General features: G+C 49.5%; 1 protein-coding gene across 1 annotated transcript in view; it reads right to left on the reverse strand.

The window, feature by feature from the left end:
- Positions 1-21,246, reverse strand: part of LOC146194399 (uncharacterized) — a 148,408-nt gene that overhangs the window by 96,912 nt on the left and 30,250 nt on the right. Inside the window, exon 4 of the mRNA XM_084596548.1 lies at positions 3,007-3,270. Within this exon, the coding sequence (XP_084452674.1) occupies positions 3,007-3,270 (264 nt within the window). The remainder of the gene's footprint in view (positions 1-3,006; positions 3,271-21,246) is intronic.

A 21,246-nucleotide genomic window follows, 5' to 3' on the forward strand; every position in this document is an offset into this window, starting at 1 on the left:
TGCCAGATGCGTTCAGCCCCATTTTCATTGAGCTGGTCTTGCCCATGTGATCCAAGCGAACGAACTACCTGGCTGATTGCAACCATTTTTGGCCTATGATATGAGAGCAGGCCCGGCTTCGCATGATCTTATAAAATTTGCCGAAATTATCTGCATTTTTATTGTTTTTCTACTGCGTCTTATAATAAATAAACTCTAATAAAAAATCTGAACAGCTCATTATTAAGAAGCCGGTCAGAACGGAGTCAGTGGTGCATTTTTCCTTGCAGATTTCGTAACTTGTTTCCCATTTATCACGCGCGACCGACTTCTATATGGAAGGTATTTCCGCCCATATCCAAATTACTATATCGAGAACCCTCGTTCTAGTCTCATTCAGTAAAGTCCAAACTTGGATTTATTTCTCTAGAGATTGCCGCAACAATCACGTTCTTGGCATTGCAGAACAAGGTAGCGCGCCAAAGCTTTTTTTAGGTCTTTGATTTATTCCTTTCGCCAGTTTCGCCATTCGAATTCTTATAGATTTATCTTAAAATATGAAAACACGAATGCAGGGGATTAATTCGCTATTACATTAAAACGAAATATTATAAAGTAGTATGGTTTTCAAGGATTTAGAGTTATCCGCATTTGTTAATGTTATAGGTTTACAAAAATTCAAGTACATTGATTTGCCCAACGACAGTTGATAATATCGTTGTCTCGCGACGCATCGCCAGGAGTTTTCGCCCAACATGGTTACCTCAATGCGGCAGATGAGTTCATAATAATTTTGGGGGGTCACCTAAGTTCCGTCTATACTCGATAGCGTAGACTACGCGCCCACATGTATGAATCCCCGCTTTCACCCAGCCGTTACAACGTTAGGGGTAACGAGAATGCAGGGGTCGTGGCATGCTGACTCTGGCATCATCTTCCCATATGAAAGGGGTGGCCTGAGCGGGCAGCTTCTGCCAAACGTAACGTCAGGCAACCCTACGTTCAGTCAGTGCACGGCCATGTCAGCTGCCAGCTACCGCCTTCATGCCAGTCCTTAACGCCATTCACGCTGCCGCGTTAATAGGAGATTGTAGCGGCTGGAATATGCCCTGCTATCATCCGAAGCGTAACTGAAAATGCAGTCTAGAGATTTGCAATCAAGATATCACAGTACTGTAATGAATGTGTACCACGAGTACTGGGCATGCAAATATATTTACAGTCGGAGGTGAATGCGCACTTGCCCAGGACTGCAGTGTTGCTCTAAAGGGCGCTTCTTTCGAATGACCCTATATTTGCGCCTGTTTGGACTTAGCTGGGTAGTGCACCCTCCGCATTCTCTCGCCGTAACTTCTTACCTCCAAGAAAGACACCCTCCGATATCGCCTTCCTGTGCTCTCGCCAAAAACAACTCCTCTTTCTATGGCAGCCATCTTGGGGTTCTACCCGTGGTCACCGCATTGCGCTCGCACCATAATCTTTCCTCTGACAATAGCCGCACAAGGAGTTTTTCCCGTAGCCCCTCCTTGAGATTACGCATTATTCCACCCTCATCCTAACCTCCACTTCCCCTGGTAGCCCTTCTCCTGTTTCTTCTCGCGGCAGACAAACGCCATTTAAGCATTACTCAGTTCTCGCCATGACACATGTAGTCAGTTACGTTCAAGAATGCCGCGGGCAAATTGATCAAATGAAGCCTTCAACCAATGGCTTCGAGAGAGGAACCAACCAGAAACTGAGGGACGAAATAAATTACCCTTCTCATGCTAGCAGCTGGCGAAGGGCGCAGTTCTGGCGGTCGGTGTTCAGCCCCGTACGAGAGCAAAGAAAACTGGTCAGCCCAACGAGACGTGGATAAGGCTGATTTCCCTCCCTTTGGCACGAGACCAGCGTTTCGAATCGACGGGATTGGTTGAGAAGTTATTGCTGCTGTATTCTTGAGCTGCAACTGACTATAGATACACTAGGCAACCTTTCACCCATAGACTCTTTCTCACTGCATCTTTAATTTCCTTCTATTTCCTAAATATTTAGGTGAGCTCGGACTGCCTTCTTTTGATGTGCCATCCACGACAGGTGCACTTCGAACACCGATGGCGCGACACTTAAGGACGAGCTACTAAACGCTAACACCCTAAAATGTTTCCAATGGACAAGAACGCTGAACTTCCTTTTAAACGCCCTTTTTTAACGCCTGAGAAGGAATCAGTATGTGTCAATTACTTATGTTGATCATGTATTCGTTGCAACTGAACTTCTACTAGCAAGTTAACGTTTAATGAAAAAAAGTCGGGTTCACAACTGCGACAGTTCCTGAGTGACTGGCGGGCGTATTATAGATGCTCTCCTGCGGGGTATGAAGCTTGCGTGTTCCGCCTGGTATCGGATTGCTTTCAAATGGGCGCCCTCACTCCTGGGAGCGAACTTGGTTACCAAGAAGGGGTGCAAAAAGGGGGGGGGGGGGTTCATCTGCGAATTTAAACATACGCATGCCGATACAACTGTGACCTCCATCAGATTTAATGGTATTTTGGTGCTTAGCGACGAGGACTTCTGTTTTTTCCTACACTTACACTGTCATCACTGCGTCTGGCAGCGCCGATAAATATCACACGTAAGGTGATAAAAATCTAGGCCTCGAAAAGAGAGGCCTAGATGTGGTTACGTAGCCAATCTGGTTCGCAACAGGGGTGATGTCGACGGCACCGGAGAGCAAGCGAAGAGCACAGAGAGCCGGCCGTAACAGGATTTCGGCTTCTTCCGCAAGTGTGCGTACGACCCTCGCGAAAAGCAAGCAACCTAGCCATTACTATCGCAGTCACGGTATTATAAGGTGAGTCTCATGTCAGTGTACGAGGATCGTTTCAAGAAAACACTGCAGCAGCTAGAAGGCCTGGCAACGTCCAAATATATCGTACTAGAACAAAAAAGGAACTTCGGAATTGATTTTTCCGCTATATTGTTTCACGGTCAAGAATATTATGGATGAATATACCATACGAACTATCAATAGGGAAATCAAATCACCTGTATAATCAGTGCAGCCAGTGTGGCATCACCGTGGTGCATCACAGCGTACGGTGCACCCAGGGTGTCCGCGATTATGAGAGCGGCCACATTGGCTCCACAGAACTGCTGTAGGAACACAATGTGCGCCGCCAGCCAGTAATGCAGAGATGGCATGGGCGCCTGTAGGAATGCTTTCTCCATGAGCCTGACCTCGGCATTGGCCTGAACCGGTTCCCTGCGGATGCTTTTCTGCGCGACCATGGCGCTGTTGCGCCGACCCACCTGGACAGAAACAACATGGCGCTTCACCCTCTTGGCATGCAAATAACCATTGCGTCTAAGCCTGCCTCACAAATAGGTGCTACTGGAGTATAGGACCATAAATTGCGATTCTTATAACCAAGAGGATTATTATTATTGGCATGAAAGACAAGTCGCATCCGGATCACGCTAGCGCTTGATCTCCTTGTTATTTTCACGCAATCTATTTTGAGGTCCTTAAGTTGTAAATAGCCAACTCTTTTCTTATAGAATCAAGTATATTTGCATTTGAAAGGCACCTGTTAGGCAGTAACACTACTGTCCGCTTTTCTCAAGAAAGCGCGTGTGTGCGCGTACGCGAAACTGATTTTAGACTGTAGACCTTTGGAGCGCGACAAAATAAAAGCTTTCTCGTAGCCAACGAGTATCACAAAGCTATGTCAGCGCAAGCAGGTCAACTTCACTGGCCGATGCGCTACGCCACTGGGCCGTCTTTTTGAAGGCGAAAGACTTTCATTTCCTCATGGTTCGTGTGGCCAGAAAGTTTGACCAGAAAATGTCTCCCGCACCTGTCATTGACCCATAATAATGAAATCGATCGTTGAAAAAATAATTAAGATAATTATGATTTGATTCGACATCGTGATGGTTAGTGAAAGCTATAGTTAGTCGTGGGCATGTTTAGCCAGTCAGGCATGGTTACACGTAGTCATAGTTAGTCATAGTCATGAATTACGTCTTCGAAGACATAACATCTCAATGTAGACGGCGCCACAGCATGTCCAGGTGTGTCTAAATACTCCAAGCTTTGACGGCACTCCATACACAACACAATGCATTAACAGTGTACACAGGCGCACAAGTGGACAGCAGCAGGAGAGAAATGTATACGCAATGCCGCACGTAAGGAGGCTTAAGTGTCCCCCGCAATTTTTGTTCTTGCCGATTTCTACATGTGGGAAATTCCGCCTTTCACGCTGCGCTTCGTATGTCGTCTTCGTTACCGCCTTCATTTCCTCGGACAAAGTTCACCTAAACCCGGTATGGTAGTATTGGTTGGTTTATACGTAAGAGCGCGCAGCTATTATTATTATCATTTTCAAACTTCACGGTGTGCACCTGAACGACGCCGTAAGGGAATGATGGAAGGCGGGATGGATTAAATCCGACCACCTGAGAACTTTTAACGTGCACTGGCATCTTACAGTATGCGGCCTTCATTGCGTTTCGCCCCATCGCAACGCAGCTACCGTGGTAGGGTTGAACCCTGGTGCTCCTATTCAGTAGGCGAGCTTATTGACCACTCTACGACTACGACGGGTGGTATTAGTTTCGAATGCGTGACTGTATTTTGACTCGTGGCCTGCAGGCGCAGAGAAAGACGTTGTTGTCGTACGCTTGAGGTTTCTCTAGGAACGCCCCGTTTTCGTGCCCTTTTGATAGCGATCTTGAACAAATCCGAGTCAAGAACCAACCATACGATGTCTTATTAGGTTGCGCCTGCTTTCTTATGTTAGCGTGCAGACTAACCCTGGTTGGCGCGAATTGTCTGACTCATGTCGTGCTCCTCCGGCGCTCAGACAAACATCAGACATTATTACCGTACACAGAGGTGAACACCGCCACCACCTCACACAACAGCGGCATTTCATTGATTACATACTTATATGTATCCAAATATATTGCAGCGTGGGCAAATATATAACAAGCACTAGTTCATTCTTCACCTCCCGCTAGCCAGAGAATTGTTCCAGCTACCAAAATTACAGAGCTACATTACATCATTAAGTTTGGGAAGGTGCAACTCCACACAGCAATATTCAACCTACAAATCTACCCACGCCGTCCTCCTGGGAACAAACCTGGTCCAGCATCGAGTCAAGCGATCAGCGCCGACTGATCAAGCGGGCCAAGACAATAGCGGTATCGAACGGGAATCTGGATTGAGAACCCTTATATTTTTTTCCTGAGACCACTCCCTCCAACACCAATCCGCAAGATCAACGACAGCAACTCTAACGGGCCTGCAGAAAGCAGCGGCACATGGGGCCCCACAGAGACGCCTTCACTCGAGAAGAAAGGGATGAACGCAATAAATGTCTTGTAGCGATATCTATACGCCAGGGTTTCGCCTCTTCGCAGTCGCCGCAATTTGAGCTGTGTCCGCACTGAGACGTCACACCACGGTACTCGTACCCAGCAACTCGGCTCGTCGCGGTCGCCGCTCCTGCCATTGGAGCCAATGGATGGATAAATGAATATAGTGTAATAGGGCGTTTATTCACGCTCAGATGGAGAGCTGTGAGGAGAGGACCTTACAACGGCGAGCCCAGCGTACTACTTCTCTGTCTTCGTCGCACAACGCACTGGTGCATGTCGATGGCTGAAGTGCTGACTATCACAGTACATTTTCCCCCCGGGTAAAAAAAAAAGGAGCCATCCTGGCGACTTATGGCGCGGAAGGCACAGCGGGGTCATAGAATGGCTTCAATCGGTTCACGTAAACTGTTTCACGACCACGGCGACGCAAGTCCGCAGAGGGCGTGACGGGCTCAACTACGTAGTTGACTGCAGATGTTTGCTGGAGGACCCTTATGGCCCGTGGTAGCTAGCAAGAAACTTCTTTAAAAGGCCATGGGTTGTGGAGGGCACCCAGAGCCACACCAGAGAGTTCGGGAGATATGACGAAGCTTCGCCGGTATCACGGAGGTATTCTTGTTGCCACTAATTTTCTGTTGTGAGAGAGCGGGCGAGCTGACGGCATTCTTCTGCGTACGTGACGGCATCGGATAGCGGGGAAGATTCGGAAACGTCAGGGCGGTTGAGAAAAAGTGTGTCCATAGTACAGGGTGGCTCGCGCCCGTAAAGGAGAAAGAATGGAGAGAATCCAGTGTGGTCTGCGTCGCGGTGTTATATGCGTAACAAACGGTAGAACTTGGTCCCAATTGGAATGGTCGGTATTCACGTACATAGCCAGCATGTCACCGAGAGTGCGGTGGAAACGTTCTGTCAGTCCATTCGTCTGAGGGTGGTATGAGGTAGCGGTGTGGTGTATGATGCGACATTCTTTCAGGAGAGCCTCAAGAGCGTCTAATAAGAAGAAGCGTCCGCGGTCACTGAGCAGTTCGCGAGGGGCGCCATGGCGAAGAACCAGGTTTTTCAGAATAAAGGCAGCCACGTCGCGTGCGGAAGCAGAGGGCAATGATGATGTCTCAGTGTAGCGGGTCAGATGATCCACTACCACAATATTCCAGCGGTTGCCAGCTGAAGTTGTAGGAAGGAGACCGTATAGATCTATGCCGACACGATCAAACGGACGGGCAGGACAGGGCAACGGCTGCAACGAAGCAGGAGACTTGAGAGGAGTTTCTCGGCGTTGGCAAGACTGGCAAGAGCGGACAAAATGGCGGACAAAGCGGTACATTCCACGCCAGAAGAAACGTAGACGCAAGCGCGTGTAGGTTTTCAACACTCCGCCGTGGGCGCACTGGGGATCAGTATGGAAAGCAGCACAAATTTCGGCGCGGAGATGACGGGGGATGACTAAAAGCCACTTCCTTCCGTCGTGAAGATAATTGCGGCGATAGAGCAGCCCGTCACGTATTGAAAAATTGTGAGCTTGGCAGGCAAGCGCCCCAGACAAACGACCTGGAGAGTGATTCGAAAGAAAGTTCAGAAGTGTAGATATATCCACGGGTCGCGCCGCTGTTCCGTGGCCATGTCAATAGTGGCAAGCGAAGACAAATCGTAGGCGCTGATCTCATCAGACAACGAAGAGGGAGGCAGCGGTGAGCGCGAAAGAGCGTCCACGTCAATATGCTTGAGGCCTGAGCGATATATGACACGAATGTCATACTCTTGGAGGCGAAGAGCCCTGCGAGCAAGGCGGCCGGACGGGTCCTTGAGGGACGCCAGCCAGCACATAGCGTGATGATCAGTGACCACATAAAATGGTCGGCCATAGACGTACGGACGGAATTTGCCGATTGCCCAAATAATGGCCAAGCATTCTCTTTCCGTAACAGAATAATTGGACTCTGCCTTGGTCAAGGTGCGGCTTGCGTACGCCACCACATAGTCTCGGATACCAGGGCCCGCTTGCACGAAACGATCTTAAGACTGTCTTAGCTAAGTCCAGACTTAACTGGAGTCTAAAGGATTATGCCGCTAGCGTGGCCGCTTAAGACTGAAGTCAAGACTGCGCTTCAGTCCTGACTTGAAGAAGTCGCTTGTGCGATTACGACTCTAGGCCGTCTTAGTTAAGACACAAGGACGCCCGGTAACTAAGTCGAGAAATTAGGAAAATACAGGGATGCGCTGGCCCTGTCCTGGCGGTAAGATGTAAACATTCGGTCAATCTTGCACTGTGTAAAATCCATGCCATTGCTTTTTGCGGCTTAAGATTGTGTTACGAGGAAAAATGCCCCAAGTGGTGCTGAGGGCGTTCAGGGAAGTCACTCTGGTGAACACGAGCCGAACCGAAGCGTGCGGCTTGTTTAAGTCTGGACCGTTTAAGTCTGGACTTAGCTCCAACTTTATCTTGCAAGCCGGCCCAGGTTTGCGTTGGGTGAGAACGGCGCCTATCCCAATACCGCTAGCGTCAGTGTGAATCTCAGTTGGCGCCTTCGGGTCGAATTGGCGGAGGATGGAAGGCGAAACCAAAAGACGGCGTATAGTGTTGAAGGCGTCATAACAAGGAGGTGCCCATGCGGAGAGGTCGGAGCTGCCGGGGAGGAGCTGGATGGGAGGAGCAATAATAGAGGCGAAATTTAAGATGAAGCGGCGAAAGTAGGAGCACAGGCCGATGAAACTTCGTAGCTGCTTCAGCGATTTTGGCCGTGGGAATTCGGCAACTGCACGAAGTTTGGTGGGATCGGGAAGAATGCCATCCTTAAAAACGACTTGACCTAGAATAGTTAGTCGGCGAGCAGCGAAGCGGCACTTCTTTAGATTCAGTTGGAGGCCGGCGGTAGCGAAACAAGTGAGAACGTCCTTCAGTCGGAGCAGGTGGGATTGAAAATCGGTTGAAAAGACTACGATATCATCGAGATAGCAAAGACAGGTTCGCCACTTGAATCCACGAAGCACAGTGTCCATGAGGCGTTCAAATGTGGCCGGGGCGTTGCAAAGCCCAAAGGGCATGACGTTGAATTCATATAATCCATCTGGTGTGATGAAGGCAGTTTTAGAGCGGTCAGCGTCATCCATTGGCACCTGCCAGTAGCCAGATCGTAAATCCAACAAGGAGAAAAACTCGGCGCCCTGCAAGCAGTCCAGTGCGTCATCGATGCGTGGCAGAGGATAGACGTCCTTGCGCGTGATCTTGTTGAGCCGGCGGTAGTCGACGCAAAACCGGAAGGAGCCATCTTTCTTAGGTACCAACGCAACTGGAGACGCCCAGGGACTGTGGGATGGCCGAATGACACCACGACGGAGCATGTCGTCCACATGATCAGCAATTACTTGGCGCTCCGAAGCCGACACGCGATGGGGGCGCTGGCGCAAAGGTGCGGTTTTACCGGTGTCGATGGTGTGCTCTACGACAGACGTGCGGCCCAAGTCAGTTTGAGGAAGATCGAATGAAGACCTTGAGGAAGTTCTGCAAGAGGGCGACAAGTTGATCACGTTGCGCAAGTGGAAGGTCAGCATCAATAGCATGTTGGAAAACGTCGGAGGGCGTCGAAGCGGTCGCAACATCGCAAGAGCACAGACTAACGTCGAAGGAGGGGGTTGAGTCAGCAAGTGTGGTGATATGACCGGGATCAAGCTCTTCAAGACGTCCAATGCATTCGCCACGGAGGACTGCTGGGCAAGAAAATTGGTTCGAGGCGTAAAGTGCACTCTCGCCGTCTTGAATTTCGAAAACTGCGAACGGAAAAAGGAGGCAGGGATGACGCGAGGCGGCTTCGGAAGGTGTAAAAATCGCAGTCAAAGGAGTTACACACTCAGAAGACAGTGGTACGAGGGCAGCAGAAAATGGAAGAATGTCGATGTCATGGGCGGCGAGAAGTTTTGCAGTGCGGGGAGGGGTATCACAGAAGGGGGCATCACAGAGGGGGGCGAAGGCAATTTGCGCACGAGCACAGTCAATAACGGCCTGATGAGTCGATAGAAAATCGTATCCGAGGATGATATGCGATTAATACCGTTTCTTGGGCTAATTGGTTCACATTTCTATTGTGAAAAACTGCGCCGAAATAAACACACCACAAGACAGAGGACGGGACAAAGGCGCTTTGTCCCGTCCTCTGTCTTGTGGTGTGTTTATTTCGGCGCAGTTTTTCACAATAGAAAGATGATATGCGAGCAGTTCGAGAGAACAATAAACTTGATGGGGTACAAGACGTCTTGAATGAGCACACAGGCTGTGCAAGATGCGGAGGGGTGAATGTGCTGTGATGAGGCGGTGAGGAGCGAAAAGCTGGAAATCAGAGTGGTCACTTTGCGAATTCGACGGCAGAGCGCTTCACTGATGACGGAGACGGCTGCACCGGTATCGACGAGAGCGAGAACTGTGGCGCCTTCTACAGAAACTTTGATAACATTAGCGGGACGACATGGAGGACTTGAGGAATTCGAAACAAGCGCAGTTCTTGCCCCCGGAACTGCGACTGTTAGTTTCCCTCAACGGTGCTGGTAGGACGTCGCAGCATTGGAGAAAGCGATCGGCGCCGAGGAGAATGTGATCGACGAGTGGCATAGGTTTGGCGATCTTGTGAGACAAATTGTGAACCGGGCGGAATCATTTGCGAGCGTGAGTCGTTATCGTACGGGTAAAGTCAAATGGCAGGCTGTGAAGGTTGGAGGCGCTGGCGACAAAGGCGTGCAACATGGCCCGGCCGACCGCAGGCATAGGAATAGGAAGGTTGTCCGTAGTGCGCCAAGGTTTCATAGGATGTGGGCGGAACCTTGAGGGTGGGGCTTGGAACGAAGGCTCAGCATGCGGCGGTGAACGGTAGGCAGGGACCTGCGCATGGGAGCCAGACGTGGGCAAAGGTGGGGGCCTAGCCGTTACTTGGGCATACGTGAGAGGTGCCGTCACAGGCGGCAGCACGGGGTTGGACGGCAAGACATCAGCGACATGTTCTTGCACGACACGGCGGATAGTAGGGGCCAAAGATGGAGCCAGTTCAGGAACGAGGCGGCCCGAGTCTTGAAAATGGGGAAGGAGTGAGAGTTGACGTGCGACCTCTTCACGAATAAAATCTTTGATCTGTTGATGCAGCGGGCTCCCTTCAGAAGTTGGCGAACCACCCAGGGCTAATGCGGATACCCCTTCGTCGCACACACTGGAGCGGAGCCTAGAAGCGCGCCGCTTGCGGAGCTCGTCGTAGCTCTGGCAAAGCTTCACGATTTCACTAACGCTGGTGGGATCTTTCGCTACCAGCATCTGGAAGGCGTCCTCAGTAATGTCCTCGAGGATGTAGCGGATTTTGTTCCGGGTCGACTCGTTTTCAGAGATCAACGATGTCTTCTATGTAGCTGGTAAAGGTCTCATCAGCGCGCAGAACACTATCGTGTAAACGTTGTTCGGCACGAAGCTTACGCACTGCCGGGCGGCCGAACACTTCCGCGAAATTCTTTTTAAATTCCGACCAAGATGAGAGGTCAGCCTCATGGTTGCGAAACCAGAGGTTCGCCACGTCCGTCAGATAGAATATGTCGTTACTGAGCTTGTATGAGTCATCCCACTTGTTGTAGCTGCTTACACTTTCATACGATGACAGCCAGTCGTCGACATCTTGATCGGCCGTGCCACTGAAGAGGCAAGGGTCACGCTGGCGCATGACGCCAGAACACATGATCATGGGTGGAACGGCCGACAGCGTCGAAGTGGACTCGTCTTGCATGGCGGTCGTAGACGGCAGTGTACGGTTTCGCAGTTCCAGTTTGGATGGGATCGTACCCCGCATCTCCACCAATTGTAATAAGGCGTTTATTGACGCTCAGATGGAGAACTGTGAGGAGAGGACCTTGCAACGGCGAGCCCAGCGTACTACTTCTTTGGCTTCGTCGCACAACGCACTGGTGCATGTCGATGGCTGAAGTGCTGACTATCCCAATACAATAGGCATGTCCCCTCTTAAACGAAATGGTAGCAGTTGCTATCATCCCAGTTTCTTTCCTTTATCTTAATTATTGTTTTAAATAAGTTACCTATTCCATAATTTCATTTATTGAATTTTTGTTTCTACACTACTACCAATATGCTGCTGTTCTACTTTTAAGCAATCGATCTTCCAATCGTTTTTTGCTAGCTTCCACCTCAGGTTCACGCACCCGGCCACTGGTATCTCTAAACCCCAGGGCCTCAGGAAGACTGACTGCGCCTGCATTGACGTCCGGGTGGATACCATCACATTCGAGTATAATATTGTCAATTGTTTATTAGGATTTCCAGCATACTGCACATGTGTCATCTACATGGTTAAATTTCTTTATGTAGCTGCGTGTTCTGAAATACCCTGATCTAGCTTCAAAAAGTAGGGCACTTCCTATTGAGTTGTCAAATAAAGCTTCCTTCCTGATGTCTTTTCCATTTTTGTTATAGTTTCACACCGTTTTTTTTTCCATAGAATTTACCCACTTCTTACCTTCTGTGTTTTCTCCTGTTGCTTAGCGCTCATTATTTCTTCCTCCTTGTAACCATCATACTTACTGGTTAGTTTCTTAGTTCTTTTTCTTCGTTGGAGTCAACGCTTTTTAGGTATAGGTATGTAAAACTTTAGCTGCCCGCCTGTTTCTGTAAATTATTCTCAGGCTTTCCTCATATAATATTGACACATGTCATTCATAAACGACGAAGAAGATTTGAAAGAGCGATTGGGAGAAGACGACGAAGCGAAACTGTGCTGCGCTTTCGTGCTGACCTGACTGGTTGTTGGTGTTCTTCGGTGCCAGAGTGCCAGAGTGCCTTCTGTGTAACGTTACATCAAAAATCTGGTGGAGGCATTGCCGGGTATCGATCCATTCCTGCATAATCAACCTGTCACTACGGAGCTTACCCCCGTACATCAATGCCTCGGCCGCCGCCTACGGGGAGAGCCCCCTGAATTCGGACCCCTGCCGGCCGCTACCAGAACGACGCAGCCTCAGACGGCCGTAGAACCTGCTGCAATTACATCTGAGAGCAGGCTTTCCACGCACATACTGTGTCATCAACCGCGAACACCCCCGTCTTTTCATGGCGACGTGTTCGATAACGCCGAGGCCGTTGTAACGAGCGAGTCGCTCGTTACAACGGATGAACTGATGAGCGTAAGTTCCACAACGTGTACTTCGCTCTTGAAGAGTCTGCACGGACATGGTTTGAAAACCATGAGGCTTGCTTTTCATCCTGGGCAGCCTTCTGGCGTGACTTGCAAGCCACTTTTCCTAATGCCGACCGCCGGGAGCGAGCAGATTAGTTGCGCTACACTCGCGCAGTCAGCGCCAGAACGAGAGCGTGCGTATGTTCATTGAGGACATGACACACCTGTTCAAGCGTGCAGACCAGCAAATGCCAGAAGATAAGACGCTGCGTCACCTGATGCGGGGCGTTTAACAAGAACCTTTCGTGGGACTGGTGCGCAGTCCACCGCGCACTGTGGCCGAGTTTCTCAGCGACGCTGCTACCATGGAGACAACGCTGCAACACGGAGCCCGTCAGTAAACCGTGATGTGAACAGCATTGGGTCTGACACACCCCCTGTGCATGTTGGTAGCGACATGGACGCATTGCGATATCTCATCCGTTCTGTCGTGCGGGAGGAACTGCAAGCGCTCCGGATGCCTTGCAACACATCTCTTCCTTCACTGGCTGAAGTCGTCCGGGACGAGAAGCGTATGGCAGCTGAGCAAGTTGCTGATGTTCCCTATAAGCGTGTTCCCCACCAGACGTTCGACGCGAGACCCACCTACACATCCGTCCTATGTAAGGCTCCCCCGCCGGACCACAGTATCAACGCCGCAGCTCCAGCAATGGAGCCGCAGGGTCCCCCCATGGAGAACCTTGCGTGGAGGACCTCGCATGGAGCCTTGCTACTCCCCTCCGCCAATCTACCAGCGACCCCGTAAAAGTAGAGTATGGCGCCCCCGGGACCGTCGGCCCCTGTGCTATCATTGCAGTGAAGCCAGTCACCTTTACCGAGCATGCCCGTACCGCAGCGTCAAGATGCGGGGTTTCACCTCGGAGGACGCCTACCCTCAGAATGGCGAACGGCCTACTGAAATCGCAAGCGACCTTGAAGCACGACAGTATCCCGCCACGTACGGTTACCAAGAACGTCGGTCTACGTCCCCGACGAGCTACCGTTCGACAAGTCCCAACTATTCCCGACGCCGCTCTCCCAGCCCTCGCCGGGAAAACTAATACCAGCGGCCTTCGGAGGCAGGTTCGCTGATGTCGGTATATGGAAGATCCTTCGTCATCATCGGGCCGACCCGACGAGATTTCGCTTGTGTCAGGTAACGACAGCATCCGGCATACTACCTCCGATTTGTGCGTAACGCATGATGGAGTGGATGTCACCGCGTTACTCGACACTGGTGCCAATTATTCAGTGATGAGCCATGGTCTCGCCCAATAACTGAAGACAGTTTTGACACATTGGTCCGGCCCGAAAATTCGCACGGTGTGAAGTCACATGATTGAACCTGCAGCAAGTGCACAGCGCGGGTCGGCATCCGTGGTTTTGTGTATGTCGGAGAATTCATCGTGCTTCCTGAGTGTTCGAAAGACTTGATTCTTGGTCTAGACTTCCTACAGACCAACGGCGCTGTCGTTCACCTGAAAGAAGCGCGTGTTTCCTTTTCGACGAAATGAGCCGTGGCGCACATTGAAAACGTGATCCGGGTCTGAACGTTTTGCGTATTGTCGACGATGACGTTAGGGTTCCGGCACGGTCTAGTGTGCTGGTTCGTGTAAAGCATGACTTGTTTCACGATTACGGGGGCATCGCGGATGGGCACCTTCCGCTACTACTCGAGAAGGAATTAGCCATTGCTCGAGGACTCTTACAACTCCAGAACAGTTGTGCTACTGTCCTCCTGACAAAGTTTGCTGAGGAGATGCGGCATCTTGCCAAGGACACGGCTGTTGCCATCCTTCATGATCTTACTGCCTTGCCTCATTTATGCACCGCCGGGACGAACCCCAAGGAAGAGGCCGAACATTGGCATGCTCTATGGACAGTTCAAGTTAGCCCCAACTTGAGGCTTGATCAGAGGAATCTTCTCTCGGCTCTTCTGAGCGATTTCGCAGACTGCTTCGCCACAGGCTCTAAGGTCGGTCGTACTCCTGTCGCCAAGCTCAGCATCATCACCGATGAGACCACGTTACCGGTATGCCAGCGCCCGTACCGGGTTTCTGCTAAGGTACGTGACGCCAATAAAACGCAACTTGATGAAATGCTTGCGGACGACGTGATCCAGCCTTCCACGAGCCCATGGGCGTCGCCAGTGGTCCTTGTCAAAAAGAAAGATGGCACCTTGAGATTCTGTGTCGATTGCCGAAAGTTAAATAACGTGACAAAAAGGATGTTTATCCGCTGCCCAGGATTGATGATGCCTTTGACCGACTACGCGACGCCAGGTACATCTCATTAGACCTCAAAATCGGGTACTGGCAAATCGAGGTGGATCAGAGAGACCGAGAGAAGACTGCATTTGTGGCGCCTGACGGCCTATACGAGTTTAAGGTGCTTCCGTTTGGTCTTTTCTCTGCTCCTGCCACGTTCCAACGTATGACGGACATGGTTTTATCAGGTCTGAAGTGGCAGTCGTGCTTGGTGTACTTAGATTCATCATCATCATCAGCCTGATTATACCTACTGCAGGGCGAAGGCCTCTCCCATATTTCGCCACTTAACCCGGTTCTGTGCTAGCTGCATGCACGTGACCCCTGCGAACTTCTTAATCTCATCCGCCCACCTAACTTTCTGCCGCCCCCTGCTACGCTTTCCTTCCCTTGGAGTCCAGTTTGTTACCCTCAGCGACCATCGGTTATCCTCTCTTCGCACTACATGTCCTGTCCATGTCCATTTCTTCTTCTTAATTTCCACTAGAATGTCGGTAACTTGAGTTATTTCTCTGACCCACTCTGCACGCTTTCTATCTCTTAATGTCACCCCTACCATTCTTCGTTCCATAGCCCTCTGGGTTGTCCTGAACTTAAGTTGAACTCTGTTGGTTAACCTCCACGTTTCAGCCCCATAGGTTAGTACAGGCAAGATGCAACTGTTGTATACTTTCCTCTTGAGCGATACTTAGATTAAGTTGTTATTTTCTACGCCTACTTTCGAGCAACACTTCGACCGGTTGCGCATTGTGCTTGAAGTACTCAAAGGCGCTCTACTAACTATCAAGCCTGAGAAATGCCACTTCGCTTTCAAGGAACTATGCTTTCTCGGCCATGTTGTCAGCGCACAGGGTGTTCTCCCTGATCCCGAGAAGACTACCACAGTGTCATATTTTCCTCGCCCCACTGACAAAAAGGCACTTTGGCGATTTCTAAGTCTTTGTTCTTACTACCGACGCTTCGTCCAAGATTTTTATAAGATAGCTGAACCGTTGACAGCATTAACCAGTGAAGACATGCCCTTCCTGTGGGGATACGATCAAGAACAAGCCTTCCAGGAGCTTAGACCCCGCCTACACAGTCCCCCAATAGTCGCCCATTTCGATCAAGACGCCGCAGCCGACGTACATACTGATGTCAGCAATGTTGGCCTCGGGGGCGGTACTCATCCAGTGGCAAGGCGGAGTAGAACGGGTTATCGCCTACGCGAGCCGAACACTCTCACGATTGGAGGCGACCTATTTGACAACGGAGAAGGAGTACATTGCGGTAATCTGGGCCATCAATAAGTTTTGACCATATTTGGATAGACGACCCTTGCGTATTGTCAGCGACCATCATTCCTTGTGCTGGCTGGCAAGCCTTAAAGACCCGTCTCGACGCTTAGCTCGTTGGAGCCTCCGTCTTCAAGGGTATGACGTTACTGTTGTTTATGAGTCAGGACATAAACACCAAGATGCGGATTGTCACGCCTTTGGACTCCACTGCAGTGGAAAACGTCGACGATTTTCCCTTTATTGGGGCCATTAACCAATCCCATATGGCTGACCTTCAACGCAAGGACCTGGAGCTGGCGCCACTCATCGATTATCTAGAAGGACACGGTGGTAGAGTACCGTTTGTTTTTCGTCATGGCTTGCAGTCATATGCTTTACGAAGTGGAGTTCTCTACAAGCGCCATTTTGAAAGACCAAAAGAGACATTTCTACTCGTAGTACCTACGCACCTACGGCCTGACATCTTGAGCGCTTGTCACGATGAACCGTCCGCCGGCCACTTGGGAGTTAGTCGTACGCTTGCAAGAGTTCGAGAGAAATACTATTGGCCGAAATTATGACCTTTAGTACAATCTTACATTAAAACCTGCCGTGACTGTCGACGCCGAAAGGCTCCAGCCGTGAAACCAGCTGGATTTCTTCAGCCGATCGCTCCACCGAAAATTCCTTTCCAACAAGTGGGGATGGATCTTCTTGGTCCTTTCCCTAAGTCAACTAATGAAAAGCGTTGGAATGTTGTCGCGACAGAGTACTTGAACCGATATGCTGAGACCGCGTCGCTAACAAATGGAACTGCCACCGAAGTAGCAGTTTTTTGTCCACGACATCTTATTGCGTCATGGCACTCCGGCTCTTATCATTACCGACCGCGGGGCTGCTTTTATGGCCCGCCTGACTAAGGCTGTGCTGAACATCAGACACACTAGCCATAGACGGGCCATGACATACCACCCGCAAACTAATGGCTTAGTGGAACGGCTGAACAGAGCTCTGGCCGATATGCGGTCTATGTACGTGGATATAGAGCAAAAGACCTGGGGTGAAATTCTCCCGTATGACACGTTCGCATATAATACGGCACTTCTGGAGACGACGCGGCTCACTCTCTTCGAGCTTGTCTTCGGCCGTCGAGTAACCACTCCCCTAGATACAATGCTGCCCGTATACACCGACGACGAACGTGAGCTTGACCTGGACGTCGCTAGTTTTACTTAGCGTGCGGAAGAATCGCGGCAGCTGGCAAGGCAGCGCATATACCTACAGCAGCAACTAGACGCTAACCGTTACAACAAGGAACGGCGCTTCGCTGCCTACGAGCCTGGAGACTATGTCTGGATTTGGACGCCCGTTCGTCATTGCGGGCTGTCTGAAAAATTGCTGCGCCGGTACTTTGCCACATACCGTGTCCTCCGCCGCCTCAGCGACGTTACTTACGAAGTTGAATCTGCGGCCCAATACCCCTCAAGCCGCAGACGACGCAAGTTCACTGATGTAGTACACGTCGTCCGGTTGAAACCCTACCACGACCACTCCGCTGACTAATCTTGAGGCTGATGACACCCTGTTTTGTGTTGTGGTATCCCATACCAACGTAGCATACTATCTGTCAGCTCATCGCATCCAGCAGTATTTGCAGCATCGAGGCGATGCTGCCAAGAAGGGGGCAATGACGCATGCCATTCATAACGACGACGACCAAGATTTGAACAGGCGATTGGGAGGAGACCACGAAGCGAAACTGTGTTCCGCTTTCGTGGTGACCTGACTGGTTGTTGGTGTTCTTCGGTGCCAGAGTGCCTTCTGTGTAACGTTACGTTAAAATATTTTATTCCGAGGTTTCCATACTTCGAAAGAGGCCCAACTGATTTCTCCCTGTACCGTCTTATTTGTGGTTTTGCGTGGGCGTCCAGTACCAATCATCCGATGGCTCTCTGATTTATTTATGATGTTGACTGCACCTCTCCTTTTAGGCACAAAAACCGCATTTCCTAAAGAATGCCCGGGCACCATAATTTCGTCCCAAATACCCCTCAGCACCTGATACCTGTTGTATCCCCACAATGCTCTATCGTTCAATACTCCGGTATTTTTTCACCCTTTTGCCCTAAGTGATTGTTCATGCTTTTCAATGTATGGTAATCTTTTGTTTACCCATACCCCGAGATACTTATTTTCTGCCACTCTGGGTACATCATGGCCTTGTATTTTAGGGCTCCGATCAGTTAAGCCGATGCAAATCATCAGACCCAACTTAACTGCGTTAAGACTGAAGCCTAGAGCGTCCCCTTCGTCTCCACAATACTTAACTAGCATTTGCAAGTCTTCCGGGCTATCTGCTAACAGTACAATATCGTCGGCATATATTAAACCGGGGAGGCGCTGCTCTACCACCTTTCCGCCTAATCTATATGAGTTTAAAACCTAGCTTATTATCTTGTATTCTCCGTTCCATATTTATTATATAAAAAATGAACAGCAGCGGTGATAGAGGATAAACTGCTCTTAATGCTTTGCATACCTTGACAGCATCTATACTTCTTATCTCTTCCAATTAACTTCGTTATCCCGATATATTTTCTGTAGGAAATCTGTCACCTCATGACCGATACCTTCTCCTTTCGTATGTTCCACAGGAGTTCCCTGTTTACGTTGTTGGAATGGCTCGTTTATGTCCAGGAAGGCCAAATACAAAGATTTATATTCCACTGTAGATATTTCAGTGCATTGGGCACGCACGAACAGGCTATCATCGAAGCGCCTACCAATTTTAAAGCCGTTCTGAAGGAGTATCTTCTTACGTTCTACCCATGATTACATCTTTAATTTCACCGCCTGCGTGACCAACCTGTGGCCAACCTGCATAGCCAACCTGGGCGCCCCGCGCGCCCTCTGTGTGACGACACACCACGGGCCTCCAATCGACCCTATGACTACGACGAAGATAGGAAGCTGCGTCTGCAGAGACACCACACCTGACCTGGCCTTCTAAACACTTTATTAAAATATCCAATGGGAGAACACAATGGAAACCTTAGGGAGAGATCATTTCATCATCAGCATAAAATCAGCCACAGAATAAATGAAAAGTACCTACAGGAAACGCCAAAATCACGGATTGGGACGCTTTTAGGGAGCACAGCGAAGAAACCACAACCAACAATGAAGCGAGGAGAATGGAGCCCTCAAAGGCCAGAGAAAAATACACGAAGACAATTGCTCGCACGGAACAAACCCCAGAAGTAGACAGTCACCTCATCCCCTATGGGAAGTGTGAAGAAGGCTTATCAGGAAATGGAGGAAGCAAAGATACAACAGGAAACTGAAACTTAAGATCGCAGAACTAACCAAGAAAGCATCAGAACACGCAGACAACAGCGCCACGCAAAACTGGCAACAGTTCACGGAAACACTTAGAGGACGATTAGGCATGGCCCGATCTTGGACAATACTATGAGCCATATTAGACTAAACAAACAAAACCCTGAAAGCGGAAATTCCATGAAACAAATCATCCATACGTTCTCCGGAACGCAACATCAACAATCACACGCACTGGGAAAGAAATGCTATGGCACATCCAAGCTCCCAAAGCAATACCAGGAATATACAGAAGAAAACCCCGAGTTAGAAAGGCCAATAACGACAGAGGTAAGGGCAGTCACAGGGGAAGCCAAAAAGAATAGAGCGACAGGAAAAGACAGAATGAACAACTCTACAATTATAAACATGGGAGACACGGTCGTCGCCAAACTCATAAATGCCTATACGAAATATGGGAATCATGTCGACCGCATGTAAACACGCAGAGGTAATTATGGTACCAAAGCCGGGCAAAAGACTTCAAATCGAATACTTAAATTCAATTTCTTTAACCTCTTGCCTTGGGAAGATATACGAGAGAGTGGTCAATGAAAGGATCACAAACTACATGGAGCACAAAGGATATTACCCTAATGGGATGTTCGGCTTCAGAAGAGGACTATCCATGCTATATGTGCTGCTACATTAAAGGAGGAAGTAGTTGAAACACCAAAAAGTGGAGGACGTATAGTACTAGCACTCGACATAAAAGAAGCCTTCGATACCGTGGGGCATGCGGCCATTATGGAAGATCTCAATAATATAAACTGCGAAACAGAGCCTTCCGCTATAGCAAAGCCTTCTTGACAGATCGAACGGCTACGATAGGCATCGGAAACGTAACATTGGGAGCTTCATGGCGCCATACAAGGGACCCCCACATGGCTCAGTAATATCACCGCTACTATTCAACGTAGCGATGATAGGACTCACAAAAATCTCGACAATATAGCGAACATCTCCTACGCAATGTACGCAGACGACATAACAATATGGATGACCACGGGATTCCTCAGGAAGAATAGAGCAGCTTCAAACGGCGATTAACGACACTGAACAATACGCCAGGGCCAGAGGACTATTATGTTCAGCAGAAAAATCAGGATACAAATTATAAAGGGTACAATAAAATACGACTCCCAAATCACCCCGAAATTGGAAATGAGACACCTCGCGAGAGAACGGAAGTCGGAGTACTTGTAATGTGACTGCAAAGCACAGGCCCCTGTAGCAAAACCATCGCCTTCCTTAGGAATACAACAGATCAAGTCGCCAGAATCGTGCGAAGAGTCAGCAGCAAAAAGAAAGGCTTGAGAGAGCAGGGTACTCATAGACAGCCTCGTCACCAGCAGGGTAACGTACAGCCTACCTTACCAAGAACTAAACAAGCAAGAGGTCCTAAAAATTGACCCCATACTACACAAAGCTTACAAAACGGCGCTAAGGCTTTCGATCTCAACACCAACCGAAAAGGTAATGGTACTGCATGTATCGAACAACTTCGACGAGCTGCGAGAAGCGCAATGTAGCGCTCAACTGGTGAAACTCATGCAAACAACAACGAGAAGACACCTAATGAAGAAATTAGGGATACCCATGCCCACACAAAAAGATAAGGAACCAATTAAAGACGAAAACAGAAAAAAATAAGAGTACGACCCATACCCAAACACATGGACTACAATATCCAGCATGACAGAAGCCAGAGTCCAAGCACTCACCAGAAAATTCATCGATAATCCCAGCGTAGTCTACACGGATGGAACAGAGTACCGATACCAACCCATATCGGTCGTCGTGATA

Source organism: Amblyomma maculatum, chromosome 3, assembly GCF_055883805.1.
Source record: "Amblyomma maculatum isolate TAMU_Amacu chromosome 3, ASM5588380v1, whole genome shotgun sequence".
NCBI classification, from domain to species: Eukaryota; Metazoa; Arthropoda; class Arachnida; order Ixodida; family Ixodidae; genus Amblyomma; species Amblyomma maculatum.